This window comes from Amblyraja radiata, chromosome 1, assembly GCF_010909765.2.
Source record: "Amblyraja radiata isolate CabotCenter1 chromosome 1, sAmbRad1.1.pri, whole genome shotgun sequence".
Classification (NCBI taxonomy): Eukaryota; Metazoa; Chordata; class Chondrichthyes; order Rajiformes; family Rajidae; genus Amblyraja; species Amblyraja radiata.
In genome coordinates this window covers 68514526-68535519 of record NC_045956.1, presented here as the reverse complement: position 1 = coordinate 68535519, position 20994 = coordinate 68514526, and the positions used below count along the sequence as shown (strand labels likewise).

At 41.1% G+C, this 20994-nt stretch overlaps 1 protein-coding gene across 3 annotated transcripts in view; it reads left to right on the top strand.

The window, feature by feature from the left end:
• prdm5 (PR/SET domain 5) overlaps positions 1-20994 on the top strand; it is a 304708-nt gene that overhangs the window by 32035 nt on the left and 251679 nt on the right. For all 3 annotated transcript variants that reach the window (XR_004412498.1, XM_033023632.1, XM_033023623.1), the window contains exon 3: positions 6326-6448. Coding sequence is in view for 2 of the 3 variants with exons in the window: in XM_033023632.1 (XP_032879523.1) it covers positions 6326-6448 (123 nt within the window). In the remaining variant the exon portion in view is untranslated. The remainder of the gene's footprint in view (positions 1-6325; positions 6449-20994) is intronic.

Here is a 20994-nt window from a genome sequence, read left to right as displayed (position 1 = left end):
TGGTCTCTGGAAGGATTTAGTTGCTGTCAAAATAGGTTGCATTGGAGCAGGAACGTCTATAGCCCGGGGATAGTCTGCACCCACTGCAGTATCTAATTCTAAAGGCGGAGTAGGCAGCTTCCTACTAGGGAATTGCCTACGGGGAACTCGCTCCATAGCCATGATATCGGGAATCTGTTCTGATCTTATAATTTTAGCAATATCAAGATCAGCTATTTCACAGCCCCCTGCTGTCTCACCCTCAGAGAAACTGCTCTTTCTGCTAACGGAATCTCTATACTTTAGGAATGATTCCTTTACTTCTCCAGTTGGTCTTTTAATTAATTTCGGCACCAACTTCTGAGGAACCTTCTTTCTAGCTCCCTGATCCTTCACACTATCCTCTGGTGAAGCAATCGTCGGAGCCAGAGAGTCCTCTCCCGATTTCCCTGCTATGGATTAAATTCAGTGGGTGGAGTCGAAGATGCCCCTGACTCCACCCGAGCACCCTGTTCGGAAGCTGCGCAAGATGTTTTAGAACCAAGAACATGAGAGGGCTGAGAGGAATGCTGCGACTCTGTTCCAAAGAAGTCTGCACATTCTTTTAAACATTGCGCTTCTCTCCCCTCGAGATCCATGCTAACCGCTGCACTTTTACTAAATTTGATCAGTTTAATCTTAGTCGGAACCTCCCCTTTAAAAGACGGTGCTCATTCCTGCTCCTGCTGCTGACTTTCAATGTCTCTCTCTCTCTCTCTGTTCCGAAATACCTTCAGAAGGACCAGCTCTCTCTTCCTCCAACCTTATCCCTAGCTTTGAGGCTGCCATCCTCAAAGCAGATAGCAGAACAACTGTATTCACCTTCCTTTTGGTATAAAACATCTTCCATAATTTAATGAGCTTGTTCCCTTCTTCACTATCCCCATGTCGCCAAATAATTTTTTCTATGTAGGTTATTCCTGTTACAGACTTCAACCCACCCATCGGCCAAAGTTCACTTCCTAATTTTTTTATAACCATATAATATAATAATTACAGCACGAAAACAGGCCATCTCGGCCCTTCTAGTTCTTGCCGAACACTTACTCTCACCTAGTCCCATCTACCTGCACTCAGACAATAACCCTCCATTCCTTTCCCGTCCATATACCAATCCAATTTATTTTTAAATGATAAAATCGAACCTGCCTTCACCACTTCCACTGGAAGCTCATTCCACACAGCTACCACTCCCTGAGTAAAGAAGTTCTCCCTCATGTTGCCCCTAAACATTTGTCCCTTAATTCTCAAAACATGTCCTCTTGTTTGAATCTTCCCTACTCTCAATGGAAAAAGCTTATCCACATCAACTCTGTCTATCCCTCTTAATCTTTCTGCCTCTGAGGAATTTTATCGCAGATTATTTTCAGTGGGTTTCCGGAAATGTTTGTTAGGTCCTTCTCTAGACTATTTCCCATGTTCCTATACAATAGACACAATACAGATACATTTTAAAGCACTCACACCTCCTCTCCCTTTCAGTCTCCAATGCCACTGCGATCGCTTCCACACAATGGCCAACGTCTAACAGATTCACACCTCTCTCGCACAATCGTACATTCAATTTTATTCAACCGCTAGTCAATCGTTCTATTCAATCGCTCAGTTCGATCATCACTCTGTGCAGTTATTCTACTCAATTACCCTTCAATTGCGCATTCAACTTTCTTATCAATTCGATCTTATTTACAATCACCTATTCAATTTCCAGCCTGTAAACAAAGAATCTTCAGTCTCTACACTAAGGTGCTTAATATTCAAATCTTCTAGCAGCAATCTCTCCCACTCAGAACACTGATTCAGAACACAAAAACAGATAAAACTGAACCATGCGAGCAAAACTATACTCAAACAAGAAACTATTCCCCTAATTATAAGTAGACAAAGACACACCCCAATATACACAACAAGCATCCACTTATTATGATTTAATCACGCACTCTAATAAATCCTCCTCGTGGTGTACTCGGTCAACGGAGTATCCCTCCCCCGACACAGCGATCGAAAGAATACGAACCCTGATCGAACCACCATGAATCCGACTCTAATAATACTGACAATTCCGATTTAAACAAATCCCATATATTCAATTTAAACGCACTTTTACCGCAATTATCCAACACCCAAAATCCTTAAGCACACCCAGTCATTCCCAAGTAGCGGTTCACGATCTTAACACACTCCCAATATGTTTTACCCACAACAAAGTATTTATACAATTCGGATCCGAAAAAGATAATTTATAATACACTATAGTCACAACACGCTAGCGCACAATTCATAAACACTTGATTTCAATTCCGCATCACGCTGTTATCAACCAGTGCACCTCTCCCTCTGATACCGAAGATTTTCCTCTTACTAGGGTACTCTTTCCTGAGGGGTACTACCTCTTAATTGACTACTTTTCCCCTTCAGATACTTTTCCTCCTACCTAGGGTACTTTTCCCGTCCGGTTGCGTTTTACAAAAAAATTAGGTTCCCTTCTCTCAGTTACTCTTCATTATCAGGTACTAATCAACAATCGATCAGAGGGTTACTAATCACGGTTGATCAGCAGCTATTCAGAATCAATCTACAAACTTCAAAGTTCTATACACACAGAATTCGAATTCTACCGTACAGGTCAGAACCTCAATGTGAAATTCTGTATTTAGTTACTTTAATTCTACAAATTTAAGTTTGCTCTGATCGGACCAATTAGCATTGGTGCGTACTACTCAACGTATGCGGGTTCAAATTCAAATTTACTCGAACAATGAAATCTCGAATGGACGAGAGTATTCCCAGCCAATATATGCTCCAGTCCATACACCCACCACCCTTTGTGTGGAAAATGTTACCCCTCAGATTCCTTATGAAATCTTTTCCCCTTCACCTTAAATCTGTGCTCTGGTCCTCGATTCACCTACTCTGGGCGAGAGTGCATTGAAATGTATATTTCTAATGCATTTTAGATTTCTCGAAAGCCTTACTTAAAAAAAAGTAACGTTTCCACAAACATATACCCCCTTTATTAATGTCATGGTTTGATGATTCTAAATTCAAATCAAAATTAAATATAGTTCAAAAGGAGAATGCATACTTTCAAAAGGCTCTGATTTTTTCCCAGAGCAATACATAATTTCATGAAATTGAATGTAGTGGCCTGCATTCTGCTTGAAATGCTATGGAATTGAATGTGGTGGCCTGCACCCTGCTTGAAATTGAATGTGGTGGTCTGCACTGCTTGAAATGCTATGAAATTGAACGTGGTGGCCTGCACTCTGCTTGAACTGCTATGAAATTGAACATGGTGGCCTGCACTCTGCTTGAACTGCTATGAAATTGAACGTGGTGGCCTGCATCTGCTGGAAATGTTATGAAATGTAATGTGGTGGCCTGCACTCTGCTTGAACTGCTATGAAATTGAATGTGGTGGCCTGCACTCTGCTTGAAATGCTATGAAATTGAATGTGGTGGCCTGCACTCTGCTTGAAATGGAATTTTAAGGAATAGCCCTGAGTGACTGAACTGCCAGCCCACCAGCCCTGAGTGACTCAGCTGCCAGCCCACCAGCCCTGAGTGACTGAGCTGCCAGCCCACCAGCCCTGAGTGACTGAGCTGCCAGCCCACCAGCCCTGAGTGACTGAGCTGCCAGCCCACCAGCCCTGAGTGACTGAGCTGCCAGCCCACCAGGCCTGAGTGACTGAGCTGTCAGCCCACCAGGCCTGAGTGACTGAGCTGCCAGCCCAAGAACCCATTTGGCCCACAATGTCCATACTAGCCCTCTGGAAACCAGTCCCTTTGGCCCACAACACCCATACTAGCGCTCCAGATGGGTACCCCCCCCCCCCCCCCATATTGGCGGAGAGGTGGAATATTGCGTTGGGGGACCAGCCCTCCTATGTGAACATGGGACCCATGGGTCCCACTTAGTCTAGTCCTTCTTTATATTCTTGGCCATCTTACCTTCGTACTTCATCTTTTCACCCTGTATTGTCCTTTTTGTTAGCTTCTGTTGTCCGTTGAAATTTTCCAAATCCTCTGGCTTCCCACTACTCTTTGCTATGTTATACACATACATTTCTTTTCTTTCTATTCCATCCCTAACTTCCATTGTCAGCCACGGTTGCCTCTTACTCCCCTTCTTCCTCTTTGGAATGAAATGATCCTGCATCTTCTGAATTATGCCCAGAAATTCCTGCCATTGCTGTTCCACCATCATTCCTGCTAGCATCCTTTTCCAGTCGAACTTGGCCAGCTCCTCTCTCATGCCTTCATAGTCCCCTTTGTTCAACTGCAACACTGACACTTCCGATTTAACCTTCTCCCTCTCAAACCTATCATATTATGGTCACTACCTCCTTGCATTTCCTTTACCTTGAGTTCCCTTTATTAAATCTGGTTCATGAGACAACACTAAATCCAGAATTACCTTTTCTCTGGTCGGCTCCAGTACAAGCTGCTCTAAGAATCCATCTCAGAGGCATTCGACAAACTCCCTTTCTTGGGGTCTAGAACCAACCTGATTTTTCCAGTCTACCTGCATATTGAAATCTCCCATAACCACAGTGGCATTACCTTTGTTACATGCCAATTTTATCTCCTGCCGCAACTTGCACCCTATATCCAGGTTACTGTTTGGAGGCCTGTAGATAACTCCCATTAGTGTCTTCTTACCTTTACAATTCCTCAATTCTATCCACAATGACTCTACATCGCCAGTCCCTATGTCACCCCTCGCAAGGGCCTGAATTTCATCCCTCACCAACAGGATTACCCCACCTCCTCTGCCCACCTGCCTGTCCTTTCTATTGCTATCTTAATGGTTAAAGCCTCTGTTCCAATTTGGTGAAGTTAATTTAGTGGTATTAACTATGCATGTGAATTAATCAGTCATTTTAATAGTCTGGTCTCATAAGGATTCAGCCAATATAAAAGTGCCCTCCTTATCAACTAACTCATTACAGCTGGAAGAAGGTTGTAGGATGCTGAGGAAAAAGTGTAGACATTTAGTGAAGTGATAATGGATTTACCATCTGACCAGTCGTAATTCAGAATCAAATAATACAAATGGGCACATATAGACTGTAAGATGAAGGGAATGACATTTTATTGAGAGTGAAATTGAACAGTAGCTACAGTTGAAAATACTACTATTACAGTCAACTGAAGTCGGAGATCTAAATCACCTGGACTCTTCAACTTTTTGAAAGTTTGAAGTAATGGGACTGAACTTGACTTTATCTCACTCTGTTCAAGAAGGAACTGCAGATGTTGGAAAATTGAAGGTACACAAAAAAGCTGTCTGAAGAAAGGTTTTGGCCCGAAACGTTGCCTATTTCCTTCGCTCCATAGATGCTGCTGCACCCGCTGAGTTTCTCCAGCTTTTTTGTGTACCTTTTTATCTCACTCTAGTTCTGTTTTCCAATGATAGGAATTGCTTAAATGCCAGGCTTCCTTCAGAAAAGAAAAAAACAGCAAAGTTGTCTATTAAAGAATCTATTAGGTTTTATAGTTACTCAGCAACTCAAATATGAGATTGGAACTATAAAGAAGCTGAAAATTGACAAATGGTTATAGTTCTCCAACTGATTTCTGGAAGGAGCCATTTATCATGTAATTGAAAAAAATAAAAGTTTCTGATATATGTTTGGTGAAAGTTATCTGACATTGCTGGGATTAATGACTCTCTCAATAAACTTTGGAAGGTCCAATTTATCACATGGATAATGAGCTGTTCTGTAACATCAGGGGATTCTGGGATACCAGTTGTGGACATTCTGGAATGTTAACAAAGCTGGATGCCTCATTAATTTGACCTATTACTTGCAAAAGTATAACAGTTCAGATTGTAAAAATCACGTTTTGTTATAATTGTCTCCAGCCATTCCATTAGACTGCTAATGTACAAAAGCTAAATCACCCGAATCTACTGTAGACTTTGTGACAGTAGTTGAACAGTCATTTCTTGGGAGCAGAATTGAATATTATGCTTTATAAATAAAAGTGAGTAAATTGGAGAGATTATCAATTTACATTTCAGTTATGAACGATATGGATGTGTATATGTATGAGAAGTTTAGGACTTGACTGAGGTCGTCATTGAAAATTCAGGCAGCATTTGTACAGGCTTTTGCTCAACGCTGTGTGGTACACATTCATTCAATTTTTCTCAAATTTGTTCAACTAACCAAGAGGGCTTTGCCTTTATGGGGTGTGTATTAATGTGAGTGGATGAGAATGAAAACGTTGATATGTTCTAAATAATGTTGCTATATTTTCTGTGGCAGACCATAATCTGGACTTCCTTTCACATCTGTAGGTACGTGGAAATAAGGGAGAGGTTTTGTACATTCTGGATGCCAGCAATCCTCGGCATTCAAATTGGCTGCGCTTTGTCCATCAGGCTCCTACACAAGAAGAGAAAAATCTGGCTGCAATTCAGGTACCCATGGGAATTTCACAGAGAGTCATATAAGATGGCTTATAGTTCTACAGTTGTCTTTTTGCCATTACATATAGCTACCTGCACTGGCCTAGAACCTGCTGCCATTTTTGCAAATCAGCTGCATTGTTCACAAATTGGCATCTAGTTCTGATTATTGGTGCAGATTTCCATGAATTATGGTTATCATATTCTTTATCAGAAATATGGTGGTTATGTTATAATCTTAGTTTATTCAAGTTGTGATGTAATCCAGCCATTAAAATGATGCATTCGACCTTAATTTAGAATTCCATAACAATCTTTTAAGCAAGAATCAAACAAGAAGTACTTAGTATAAACAGTAATTATCAGTAATCCTTATTAAAGTAATCATTATGTTTTTTTTATGTCGATGCCAACATCACTGATATGCATCTGAAATAATAGGCTGGTTTAAAAATATTCTTTACCCTAATCATTGCACACTGAGTAATATGAAAGTCCACAGGGCAGCCAAATACTGCAGTGAACTTTTTAATATTCAAAGCATAAGTGAAGGCCAAACTAGTGCAAGACGACCAGAGATTTGGTTGACTTCACTCTGGGCTACCAAAGATCATTCATGTATTCCCTTCATTGACTCAAGGGATTTGACATGCCTCTGTTTTTCTTACCCCTGATAAGATTACTCTCTTCTCCTTATCTAGACCACCAAAGATAAATGACTTATACTTTTGCACAAAAGGAAATGAAATGCATATTCTGTTATTCGATTCTGATCAGTAATTCAACTTACTTGACTGAATGTCTACCTGGAATATTGGTGCGTTGAAAGTAGTAAAAGCTGTCAATATTTGTCATTGTGCTTTGGGAAAAAGAATATCGACCTCTTATGCATAGTGAATATTTTGAATTCAGCTTACACTTGGGATGGTATGGTCTTCTTCTTGTGTATGGCGTGCTCAACCTAAAGTTGTGGGACAACTTGTTCTATTTGATCTTATTTGATTGTGCACGCCAGGTTAATTGCATTTGTTGAAACAGGGCGGACCATGTGAAGGTTGCAATCTCCCACCCCAATGGTATAGTAAATTGCATTTTGCACGTGGGGAATACGCATAACCTTTTACCTTGCATCAGCTACCATTCTTTGTTTTGTTATAGGTTTATTCATGAATAATCTATATATTACTAAAACTCTCATCTTGACCACTTTCTGTCTGCGTTATAATTAAATTTGCGCAAAAACGATCCCCCATAGCACTACGATTTTTTGCCACCTTACCATTCTCCTCTGCTGCAAGTCAAATAAGTTTTGTTCTGACCAGTGAAATAGTACAGAAGTTATGAAGTCCCACCCCCTTCCCCCACCCCCTTCCCCCACCCCCATCCACACAACCCCCCTCCCCACACCTACCCCCTCCCCCACCCCGCACCCGCCTTCCCCCATCCCCCTCCCCCCCCACACCTCCTTTCATGACGGGCCCCGCACAGCAGCACAGCGGACGAGACAGCGGCTCCACCTCCTTCTCCTGCCGTACCCCGCCCACCCTGATAGCGGCTGCTGCTTGCAAATCCGCTAACGGCGATAATCGCTTTCAAAACAAACCCTCTCGCACGCCAAGGCCGGGTGGAGGGAGGGAGGGAGGGGGAAGCCTCCTTCCGCCGTCTGAAGCAGCTGCACCAAAGATCCTACATCCATAGGATCTTTGAGCTGCACCGCTCGGCCCCGCACCTTGCTGTCGGCTGGCGGAGGAGGGGAGGTGGTGGCGAGGAGATCCCAACCGCCTCCCCCTTTGGCGGTGGCACTTGGCGGTGGACAGTGATGGCCAAGGCAGCGGGCGATGTTGTCCGAGGAGCACTGATCTTCCTTCCTCCCCCTCCCCCTCCCCCCCCCTCCCCCTGAGACCCCTCCTCTCCATCCCGCACTGATCCCTATTCCCGCCTCTATTCAGTCCCCACTGACATCCCCTGTGCTCTCCTCCCCATCTACCCCCCCCCCCCCATCTATTCATCCTGCGCTGATCACCCTATCCACATTGCATTGATTCTCCTGCCACCCCTCATCTATCCTACACTGGTCCCCCAATTTATCCTGTACTGACCCCCCTACCCATCCATCCTGCACTGCACCCCCCCCCCCATTCATCTTGCACTGCCATTCATCTTGCACTGCTCCCCCATCCATCCTGTACTGCTCCCCCATCCATCCTGTACTGCTCCCCCATCCATCCTGTACTGCTCCCCCGTCCATCCTGTACTGCTCCCCCATTAATCCTGTACTGATCCCCTGATTGATCCTGTACTGATCCCCTGATTCATCCTGTACTGATTCCCCCCCCCCCATCCATCCTGTACTGCTCCCCCATTCATCCTGTACTGATCCCCCCATTCATCCTGTACTGATCCCCCCATTCATCCTGTACTGTTCCCCCCCCCATTCATCCTGTACTAATCCCCTCATACATCATGTACTGAACCCCCCATTCATCCTGTACTGATCCCCTCATTCATCCTGTACTCATCCCCCATTCATCTTTTAATGAACTCTCCATTCATCCTGTATTGATCCCCCCCCCCCATGCATCCTGCACTGATCCCCTCATTCATCCTGTACTGATCCCCCATTCATCCTGCACAGACCCTCTGATCCACACTGTACTGACCCCCACCCCCCATTCATCCTGTATGAACCCCTCATTCATCCGGCACTGATCCCCTCATTCATCCTGCACTGATCCCCTCATTCATCCTGCACTGACCCCTCATTCATCCTGTACTAATCCCCTCACCCTGTACTGATCCCCCATTCACCTTTTACCGAACCACCCATTCATCCTGTACTGAACCACCCATTCATCCTGCGCGGATCCCCCCCCTCCCCCCCCCATCCATTCTGTACTGATCCTCCCCATTCAAGAAGAATGGAGTGAACAGTCTGAAGAAGGGTCTCTACCCAAAACGTTGCCTATTTCCTTCGCTCCATAGATGCTGCCTCACCCGCTGAGTTTTTCCGGCATTTTTGTCTACCCCCATTCATCCTGTACTGATCCCCCCCCATTCATCCTGTACTGATCCCCCCCCCATCCATCCCGTACTCATCCCCCATTCAACACCACTGACATCCCCCTGCTCTCCCCTCACAATTTTACATACTCCAACCTACACGTACTAATTCACCAGCCTCAATCCATATATTCCATACCAATTGCCTTCTCAACCCACCCCCCGCCATCTATCCACCCCGCACTGATTCACACACACTCTTATGCTCTTAATATGGAGTATCAGTACTGTAGTTATTTAATAAGCAACATTCACAACTATACGTTGGATTTATCCAAGTTTTACTTCTACAGTCGGTCATATACATCACAAATTTGGTCAGGAGATATTTCAGTTGAAATTTTAAAGTTAATTCTGGTGGGAATGATGGAAACAGCATTTATCAATAATTTTTTTTAAAATCTGGTGCGTACAAACTGTGTATCTTCATTGTTGTTCACAACACGTACATCTAATCTGAATGTCCGGTAATGTGCTGTTTTGACAGCTTGAAACATATTACCAAAAGAACATTTGCTGCAGTTATGTCCTTTGGCCATCTCTTGTCAGTTAGTGTAATGTTTAACCTGTCAGATGTGTATAGTCGGTTTTAACAGCTATTATCATAAAATGCCTTTAGAAATTTCCATGCAACCTGTATATTTTGTTGTTGATAAATTATGTGGGAAGCGAGAGTGTTTCTGTACCAATAGCAATAACGAACCATGTTATGGCCATGTCATGGTAATTTTCAGTCCTTCACCAAAAACATGCTTTCATCAATCTGTAGTGTGCATGGTTAAGCATATATGTTACCGTGGTCCAGGATTTATTGACAGGTTGATCATACGCTGAATAATCCAACCACATTTTTGTTTGGAAGTGGAAAGAACTAATAGAAATTGCATTCATTGCAACATGTAAAATGAGTTGAGATACTGTATTATAATTTTGCTTCTTGTCATTGTGGCATATATCATGTCTTGAATGGTGAATATGTTTAGTTTGTGACTTTATTTGAAACAGAAATAATATGTGAATGCTTCATTGAGCATAATTCCGACTGGTAACTACGCACTCCGTCCGAGCAAATTATCGCATGCGTCATGCAAACCGTTTTAAATGACCTCCTAAACTGTAATTTGGCAACCTAAAAAACTGCCTAGGTTGCCCGGCTGGCAACAGGGAAAAAATGTAAGTGAGAGCCCTGCATACCCCCCCCCCCCCCTCCAGCACACCCTCCAGTTACTTTACAGTTTAATTTGCAGATGCAAAGATATAAGCTTTTATAGAAGGCACAAAGGTAGTTCATAAATTTGTGAATTAACTGCAGAGTATATGTAACTACTTTCCAAACACAAAGGTGGCCTATGCTATCTTCATTTTGAAAAGCTCCCACTTACAAACCAGAGTAAAGTGCTATAGGGTAATGGGATGTGACATATTCAGCCTGAAGTTAAAGATAACTGTTTAAAAAAAATCCCCATTGAAAGATTAATGTTAGTGACTCTGACAATGCTGGCAAAGAACACGGAGTATCTACAGTCTACAAATGAGTGGACAAAAGGATGTGAAGAAAGGAAAGACTTCTTTGGATGACCAGCTTAATAATTTATCGATTTTTATTTCGTTGTTTGGATGTTACAGCTTGTTGTTTAACTAATGTTCCGAAATCAGTTATTTCATTCAATACAACAATTAGAACTAGCAAGTTTAGGAAAAGAAAACCCTTAAGGAGTTTGCCGATTAACCATTAACAACATTTGATGGTTGGTTTGAAGCACCAGTGAATTATCTCTAAAGCCACCATTCACTTACGACCTCATAATTACTGCTGCAATTGGTGCCAACGAATGTTCTGAGATTTATAGCAGAGGAACTGGTAAAGGGGATACATTTCTACATTCTACAGCCTTTACTTTTTTATGAGGAAATCATTAGACTTCCAGGATCATCAATCCCGGTTGTACAAGATTGATGTTGAATCTATGTCTTCTCCTATGCATTTGGTCTGCTGTGCTAACCATTCAGTTGTGATGATAAACCCGCATTATAAGGCCGTAATGTTATATGAATATGAAATTTAAGGTACAGGTGGAAGTATTTCATTTAATGTTGCTTCAGTTGATGGTAGATTATTTTTCATCTTGTTGCAGAAGAAGATATTAAGTTTTTAGCACATTTTCGTTAATCAGTTTTTATAGTCGGTGTGGTCTAAGTTTTCTTTTATGTTTTTTCACCCTCTTGTTTTTCTTCCAAAAATAGGTATTTGCCTACTTATTTTTCCCAAGTTACCTTTGGTTGTTGAGAGCATTTGCAGCTTGCTGACTGACCTGCTGAGATTAATTAATGTAAGGGCAAAATTAGAAATTGAATATATCTTTGTAGGACCCCACAATGTTCAGCTTTCCCCAGTAGAGCTACCTGATGTACTTTGGTACTTCACCTGACTTGAAATATTTTCATCATTATTGATTATTTCATAAAATTAACTTAAAGTTCTGCAGAAAATGAAAATGGCTTATTGTTTAGTCATTTTGCATTGTTGAAAATAAAAATGTTGGAAAATTTCAATGTTATTGAGTTTTGCCCAACTGAGCTATTGGTTAGCTATAGAAACTGGTGGTGGAACTCTGATAGTCTTCCAACATGTGAAATTGACCCATAAAAACTTATCTGATGTATTTTCCCCAGATGAATCTGCCCAGGCAGTTGATTGCTAATCATTTGAACTCCTCTTCCCGTTCTTATATTGACCTTTCCCTCCTGTGCCTCGTCCATTGGCAAAGTGATGCCACATGCAAACAAGATGAATAACATCCCATATTCCACTTGGGTAGCTTACAATAGTGCAAACTGCATTTTTTGGTAACGATCCAACCCCACTCACCATCACCTACCCCTCCCTCCCCCCCCCCCCCCCCCCCCCCCCCCACCTTACAGCCTTTTGTCTTCTTTTCATCTCTGACCATATGTCAAAACATCTGCCAAAAATACCCTCACCTATATTCACCTATCTCTTGCCAGGCATTGTTCCATCTCAGCTCTTTCTTAACTTTCTCCCCCCCCATTATAATTAATCTGAACAAAGGTCCCAACCCGAAACATTGCCTGTCCATGTCTTCCAGAGATGCTGCCTGACTCACTGAGGTACTCCAGCACTTTGTGTCTTTAAAAAAAAACAACCTAATATCTGTAGTTCCTTGTATCTACTCTTTATTCTTTATTCACCCCAGTATTTGGTGTTTACTGATAGTGACATATGCTTCAAGTTAATATGATATAATGTTTCTATACAAAGCTGTACAGTCTGCAGTAATAACTGATCTCTTCTAGGTTTATTAGCAATCACTGTTTTAAAGCAGAGACAAGAGTATGGGAAACATATTTCTGTCTTAAAAATTGCTATTTTTAATGGTTTATTCTTTAACCACTCATCTAAATTAGATTGTAATGTCATTGATTTTTAAAACTGTATTCACGATCCATCGATCATATCCATAAAATGTTTGGTTCAATAGGAATTGCAAAGCTCTTTATCTCCTTCAGATACATTAGACATCAATTTCAGACCAGAGCACCAAGGAAGATTTTGTTGCTGGAGAAACTCAGCGGGTGCAGCAGCATCTATGGAGCGAAGGAAATAGGCGACGTTTCGGGCCGAAACCCTTCTTCAGACTGATGGGGGGTGGGGGGGAGAAGGAAGGAAAAAGGGAGGAGGAGGAGCCCGAGGGCGGGGGGATGGGAGGAGACAGCTCGAGGGTTAAGGAAGAGGAGGAGACAGCAAGGGCTAGCAAAATTGGGAGAATTCAATGTTCATGCCAACCGGACGCAAGCAACCCAGGCGGAATATGAGGGAGAATTCAATGTTCATGCAATCCGGACGCAAAATCAGTCTGAAGAAGGGTTTCGGCCCGAAACGTCGCCTATGTCCTTCGCTCCATAGATGCTGCTGCACCCGCTGAGTTTCTCCAGCATTTTTGTGTACCTTCGATCTTCCAGCATCTGCAGTTCCTTCTTGAATACTGAAGATTTTGTTGCTGTTATTGTGTAATGTGAAATGGCCCCATGGAGATATCTGCATTCTACAACTGTCAGTAGAGTGCCTGCTGCCATAATAACAAATAAAAACTGAAACAGCTATCCAACTGTTTTGGCATATTTTGGAAAGCACACACCTGCTCCTTTCTCATGGGAGCCCATGTGTAATCTATTATATTCCGCAAACCTTCGATAACAACATGAAGAGATGATGTGTGGATTCCTACTTATGGAGAACAGGCCAGTTCTTATTTTGGAACTGCATTGCTCTTTTAATGCTTAGATTGAATTCCCAAAAGGTAGTAACTCTTCTGCTGGTGTGAGTTAATGCTGATGATAGGTTTGACTATATTTCAGGGCTTGTGAAAGTTGAAAGAGAAGGCGATGAAATGAGTTGCGGCCAATGAAGACACTGTGGGGATTTGGTTATAGTATATGTAAATAGTAACGGTTTGAATTCTCAGAACATGGTTGTACCACTGGTGACAGAAATTATACCTAGTTACAGTGCATGAAAAAATTAATTAAGCAGATACTAACAAACTAGTTATTGGTGATGCAAAGTCAATGGTCAATTTTTACAATGGTTCTGCTAGATTCAAGGCAACCTCTAATGATTCCAGATTTATTTAATTACTTGAATTAAAATGCCCTTGTCCATTATGGTCGCATCTCCAGGTCAATAGCGCAGCTTGTGCATACTAGTTCAATGACTTAAACAGTATGTTATTGTACTTGAGTTGGCATGTTCACTTGAGTTCACCATTGAGAGTAGCAGTGTAAAGCCACACCTAATTACAATAAAATTAAAGAATGTTAGAAATACTCAGTAGGTCAGGAAAAATTAGGGGTGAACAGAGAAAGTAGTAGTCACAGAGCAATTGAGCATGGAAACAGAACCTATGGCCCACCAAGTCCATGCTGACCAAATTGGCATTTTGGGCTACTTCCATTTGCTTACATTTGGCCCACGCCCTCTAAACCCTACTTATCCATATATCTTTCCAAATGTCTTTTGAAAGTTGTAATTGTATCTATTTCAATTGCTTCCTCAGGCAGCTCATTCCAGATGCAGACTAAACACTGAGTGGAAAAACCACCCCTGAGTCCTTGCTTGGCTATTTTGGAATATTTTGAGGATGTAACATGTAGAATGGATAAGGGAGAGCCGATGGATGTGGTAGACAAAAATGCTGGAGAAACTCAGCGGGTGAGGCAGCATCTATGGAAAAATCCCAGTGGATGTGGTGTATCTGGCCTTTCAAAAGGCCTTTGACAAGGTCCCACACAAGAGATTAGTGTGTAAAATTAGAGCACATGGTATTGGGGGTAGGGTATTGACATGGATAGAGAACTGGTTGGCAGACAGGAAGCTGCTCAGTTGGCAGATCAGGACAAGGGGCACCTGATTTTTTTTTATGGGTGGGAGGAGGGGGGATTGAGAGTAGTAGGACATGGTGTGAGAGCTGAAGTACAGGAACTGGAATAGATGCAATTAACACCACTGACAATGGTGGAGAGGAATTTATGGTTAATCAAAAAGGAGAGATCCTAGAAAATGACTGATGTGGAAGATGGTGCAGTCAGAATGGATGTGATGGAGCTGGAGAAAATGGAGGAATTTCATACAGGAAGTAGAATGGCAGGAGCTGTGAAGATAGCTGTGGGAGTATGGGCTTTCAATGGATATTGAACACTAACCTATTGTATTAGATGGAAATAGTGAAAAAGAAGGAAAGTGTCAGAATTGGACCTCCTGAAAGCTAGATTAGGATGGACGTTGGTAGCAAAGGTGGTGACAGCACCAAAATTTGTCTGAGAGACGGAAGCAGCAACTATCTAGTCACCTATTTAATGGAAAAAGAGGTGAAGTGTTGCCTGATGGGACTATGAATTTATTACTGTGCCATGTATCCCACAAGGCAGAGCTTGAATCCAAGTGCATTCTGAAAGCTACACCTTTGTCTTCGTTAAAATTAGTGGAGTTATGGGACAAGTTGTTCCATGTCACAACAAGTTCAACTCGGTGGAAAAACATATAGTGGGAGAGTGTGGGTTTCTGTTTGAGGAATAATCAAAGCTCCTTCCGCATATATTTGTGAGGGAGGGAAGTGGTAATCCTTCACTTTATCTGTAGCTGTAACATTATGTTCTGTGATCTGGATATTTTTCACTTTGCACTCTGTTGTAAGTGCATAGCTTGATGGTATGATTTGACTGGATAGCATGCTAAACCACGTTTTTCATTGTATCTTGATGCACGTGGCAATAATAAATCAGTACGGGCATCACGGTGGTGTAGCAGTAAAGTTACTGCCTTACAGTGCCAGAGACCTGGGTTCGATCTTGACTACGGGTACCTATCTGTACGGAGTTTGTGCGTTCTCTCCATGACCTGCGTCGGTTTTTTCCAAGATCTTCGGTTTAATCCTACACTCCAAAGTCGTAGAGGTTTGTAGGTTAATTGGCTTGGTATAAAATGTAAAATTGTCCCTGGGCTGGTCGTTGCAGACCAAGTAGGCCGAAGGGCCTGTTTCCGAGCTGTATCTGTAAACTAATCTAACAAAAGTACCAAGAGATAGATTGGAGTGTACATGCTGAAAATGAGCCAATAGGGGACAGGCAACCTGAATATGTCAAGGTGGTAGAAGGATGCATGTTGGAGGATGTTGAATGAGAGGAGAAAGAACGGAAGACAAGGAGGAAATAGGAAGTTTTGTGGAACAAGAACAGGTTAAAACAAGGGTTTCGACCCGAAACGTTGCCTATTTCCTTCGCTCCATAGATGCTACCTCACCCGCTGAGTTTCTCCAGCATTTCTGTCTACCGGCCACCAGGACAATCCTGCTAATGGATCGAAGGAAGGAGAAAGAAGGGAGATTTTCTGACAAATGTGGTCAAAGCTTTATTTATCTATTTATTTATTTATTTATTTATATTCATTTTTGTTTATTTCATATACACTTTATCTTGACGAAGATGCAAGATTACTTTAGCGGAATGAATTTTTATTATTGAAGGGAATTGAAAGCAATAATCTCTACAATGCGTTGTGCGACTGTCTGAGAGAAAAACAAACTAGAAAGCTCCTTGGGAGCAGATTGCCAAAACAATCAATATAGACTTGGCTGCGTTTTAAGAACATCTTCAAAGGTTCTTTTGATTATAACTTATGTAATTATTTTCAACTCTTCTAGCAACCACCAGCCATTAGTGTTGTAGACTGGACATGTTCATTGATGTTGATGCAGAGCCAACAGTAGCATTCCTTCAGCTAATCAGCAGCAAATATATGTTAGACTGCAATTTCTATAATGCTTATAGCCAGAAATTGATTAACTTTATAATTTACTATGCAAATTATATATTTTAAGTATACTTCTTCAGGAAATAATATTGCAGAATATGAACTGTCCTCGGAAATATTGTAATATAATATTTGCTTTGAAAAATATAAATATTTTAATTGTTTGTGGTTGAGACATAGAGCTCATTTGTTTTCATACAGGGACTGAGAAACAATATATAAATGGACTAAATATTGCTGTTTGTTTCATGGTCACTTGTATAGCTGTTGCTTTAACCTTGTACACCCTGATGAAAACTTATTCAAATGGACTTGATCTATCATATATTTTGAAATGTTAAATGTATGAACATTTTTCAGCTTACCTTAAACTTTTTAGGATGATTTTTGTTCCGGCCCAGTAATTTGAACAAAACTGCTCAACAGTCCAATCCAAATAAAATGTATTGCCCCTGAATTCAAATGGTCAAAGTAAATAATATTGTGTATTTTGATTATCAAGGATGTCTTTATTGTGGAATAAATCTTTCCTTTGGAAGGCGACAAATTAAAAGAGGTACAGGTATAAGTATTCTGTGAATCTGCAGCCATAGCTCAGACTGTGCATTGTCTATGGCATTGTCTATGGCATGCTACAACTCGACTAGAGCATCTTTCACTTGTATGAGAATTCTTTCCATTAAAATTACTTCACAATTTCCTTAAAGTGGCATGAGAATGCTGGGAGAAAATCCGAATTGTTACATGATTTATTTTGCAATTCTCTGAAATCCTACTTCCGTTTAATGTCACTGCTTACTCAAGCGTGTTTGGATCTTTTACTTTCCACCCTAACCATCATTGTAATGGAGATATGTGAAATGCATTTTCCATGAGCCAGATGGGTAGACCGATGAGCTGAAAGTTGGTGACAAATATATTCCATTTAGATGCAGAAAACTTTTCTTATTGCCTTAGTTACATCATGATGTTCTGATGAGCAGGATATTGAAATCTTATCTCTTTCAGTCATTTGAAATTAGTTCTGTCTGGTTCCATATGGAGCACATTTCATTTCCACAACCAATCATGGATTAGCAGGGATACTGGGGAATAAAATGAAGGGAGAAATGACAAATGGGATAGGTCTGCTGGAAGCTTGCAAGGATCCAATAGGCTGAATGGCTGACTATGCAGGTATCAGATATCATAACTAAACTGCAAAATTTTCACTGCAAGTCTTGTGAGAAGTCAGGTTCGGATATGATTCATATTCGTAAATGAAGATTCATACACTTTTCTCACTGAGATATATTCTTTTCAGTCCTGCTATGTTGTTTGTCCATTACACTTCACTTATGTGGGCTACTAAAGTAAATTATGAATATATTTGAAAAGGGGTACAGCAGTGAATTATTGTACATGTGTACAACAATTAATTATTTACTTCTTTATCTATTGCCAAAAAAACCTCCCATGGCCCATTTCCGGTCACAGAAATGATCTGCCTTGCTACTATATGCTTCCACCTTTTTATGCTGTGTGATGAACTCGCCAGCATATGCAGAGGATCCATCCATGCACGGTTACAAACCAGTGGGTATCTCATTATCAGCCTCTCTGTCCTTTCCTATTTTGCACAGCAGAAACTTAGAAATATTGTATATCAAATTGGAATTCTGAAATGATTAAAAACTTCTTGTTTTATTTTCAGAACTATTTAAAAGAACAACATTAAAGCACTTGTTAATAGGATAAACGTTTCCCTTTAAAAGGCATGCCTATTACATCAAATGCAGGAAAAAAAGCAACTCCAAATTTTTGCAGGAGTTTTACAGCCAATGAGAACCTTTGAAAGAAGGTTAATGTGGCTTAAAATGAAATATAGCAATCGGTTTGTACACATCTATGTCTTTGATTTGATTTGATTGATTTGATTTAATTTATTGTCATTGTCTTCAATGAAGAGACAACAACATTCTTTTTCGCTTACAGTCAAGACAATCTTATAAAAACAGTCTTATAAATAGCAATGCGATAAATGCCCAAATAATCAGTTTTCACGTTATCAGTTGAAGAAAATTGTTGTCAGACCTTTTGAGAGATCTCTTGTGCCTAACTTAAGTTATGCAAAGGCGTATTTAAAAGGCAGATGATTCTATGGTTTAAAATGTTGTTTGAAAGACAACCCCTCCAACAGCGCAGTACTCTTTCAGCATTGCGAGCTATCTTGTCTGTTCTGTTTGATCTCAGATTTTGGAGTGCAACTTGAATGTTGTTCTAAATTTGAGGTAAGAGTATTGTGACTGAATCGAGAAAATATTGAAATAACCTGAAACACTTAAGGAGCACTGAAAGTCTACATTTTGGCAACCAATGGCTCTATGGACCTCTTGAAAGCAAGTTTGAAAGTGTTCCTGAGGGAAGCAATGCTGAAATTTTAACTTATATTAAGGGTTTTGCCGTGAATAACTTTCCAGAACAAGGGGTCACAGTTTAAGGATAAGAGGGAAGTCTTTTAGGAACGGGATGAGAAAAACATTTTTCACACAGAGAGTGGTGAATCTCTGGAACTCTCTGCCACAGAAGGTAGTTGAGGCCAGTTCATTGGCTATATTTAAGAGGGAGTTAGATGTGGCCCTTGTGGCTAAAGGGATCTTTAGTATGGAGAGAAGGCAGGTACAGGATACTGAGTTGGATGATCAGCCATGATCATATTGAATGGCGGTGCAGGCTCGAAGGGCAGAATGGCCTACTCCTGCACCTATTTTCTATGTTTCTATGTTTCTATGTTTCAAGTCAAGTGCGGTTGAGTTTATTGTCATATGCACAAGTACAGTGAGGTACAGGTACAATGAAAATCTTATTTGCAGTAACATCACAGGCACTTAGATTAATACACAAAATCATTAATTGTACATTAATTTATGTACATTACACATAGTAACATAGTTATTTACAACTAACATAGTGAAAAGAAAATGATTTGATAAACAAGACAATAGAGCAAAACACAATTAGAACATGTCTGTGGTGGTGCAAGAAGTGCCCGTTGTGGACTGTTGCCGAGCTAGGAGTCGGATTGTGCCGGGTGGTAGAAAGTAGCTGTTGCTGAACTTGATGGTGTGGGACTTCATGTCTTCTGCCTGATGGTAGGAGTATGAAGAGGGCATGCCCGATTAGTGGGGATTCTTGATGATAGATGCTATTGTCTTGAGGCAGTGCTAAATGTAGATTATTTTGATGATGGGAAGGGCTGTGCCCATGATGAACTGGGCTGAGTTCACTACTCTGCAGCCTCTGGCATTCCTTTGCTTTGGATTTGCCATGCCAGGCCATGATGCAATCAGTCAGGATACTTTCTACAATGCATCCATAGAGATATTTTGGAGTATTCATTGACATGCTGAATCTTTTTAAACTTCCAAGAAAGTTGAGGCGCTGTGGGACATGCTATCCAATTAGGTCTGTCTGAAGTCAACAATGAATATGCCACTTGTTCTATCTTTCTCCAGTACACTGGCTCATCACCTGACTCATGTTCTCCTTTTCATAGCATGCATAAAAGGCATTGAACTGCATCAATGCCACTTGTGTTGTTCAGTTTCACCATGCAGCCCTACCACAGTTATTGAGCCTCTGTCTGTGACTCCAACTTTGTCCAGAACTGTCTCTTTGTACCTATGATGGCCTTCAGGAGATTGTACTTGGTTTATTGTATAATTCTGATCACCAATCCTAAACGCCAGAGATCTAGTTCTCAAGAGATTACAGATCTCCTAGTTCGTCCTGGGTTTCTGGTTGGGAATGACTTGGAATGATTTTGTAGGTACACACTCATCCACTCATTTCTTTATGAAGATGATGATGGCCGTGGCATATTCATTCAGGCCTGCTGAACATGGCCCAGTCCACCGATTGGAAGCAGTACCATAACCTCTCCTTGGACTTTGCCTGACCCACACCCTGCAATTCTTATCGCAGGTGCTGTGGACTAAAGTCTCTGTCTTTATGCAAGAAGAAGACTCACACTTAATGTAAATAATAGTTTCAATAATGTAGCCTTGTTAAACCAAAACCGGTTATTTCTGTGGTGTTCCTTGTAAATATTATACCCAGCAGGACAATATACATGCCTAACAGTGAGATGAATACATTATTTCCAGCTGATATGAATTAACATATTGATTGC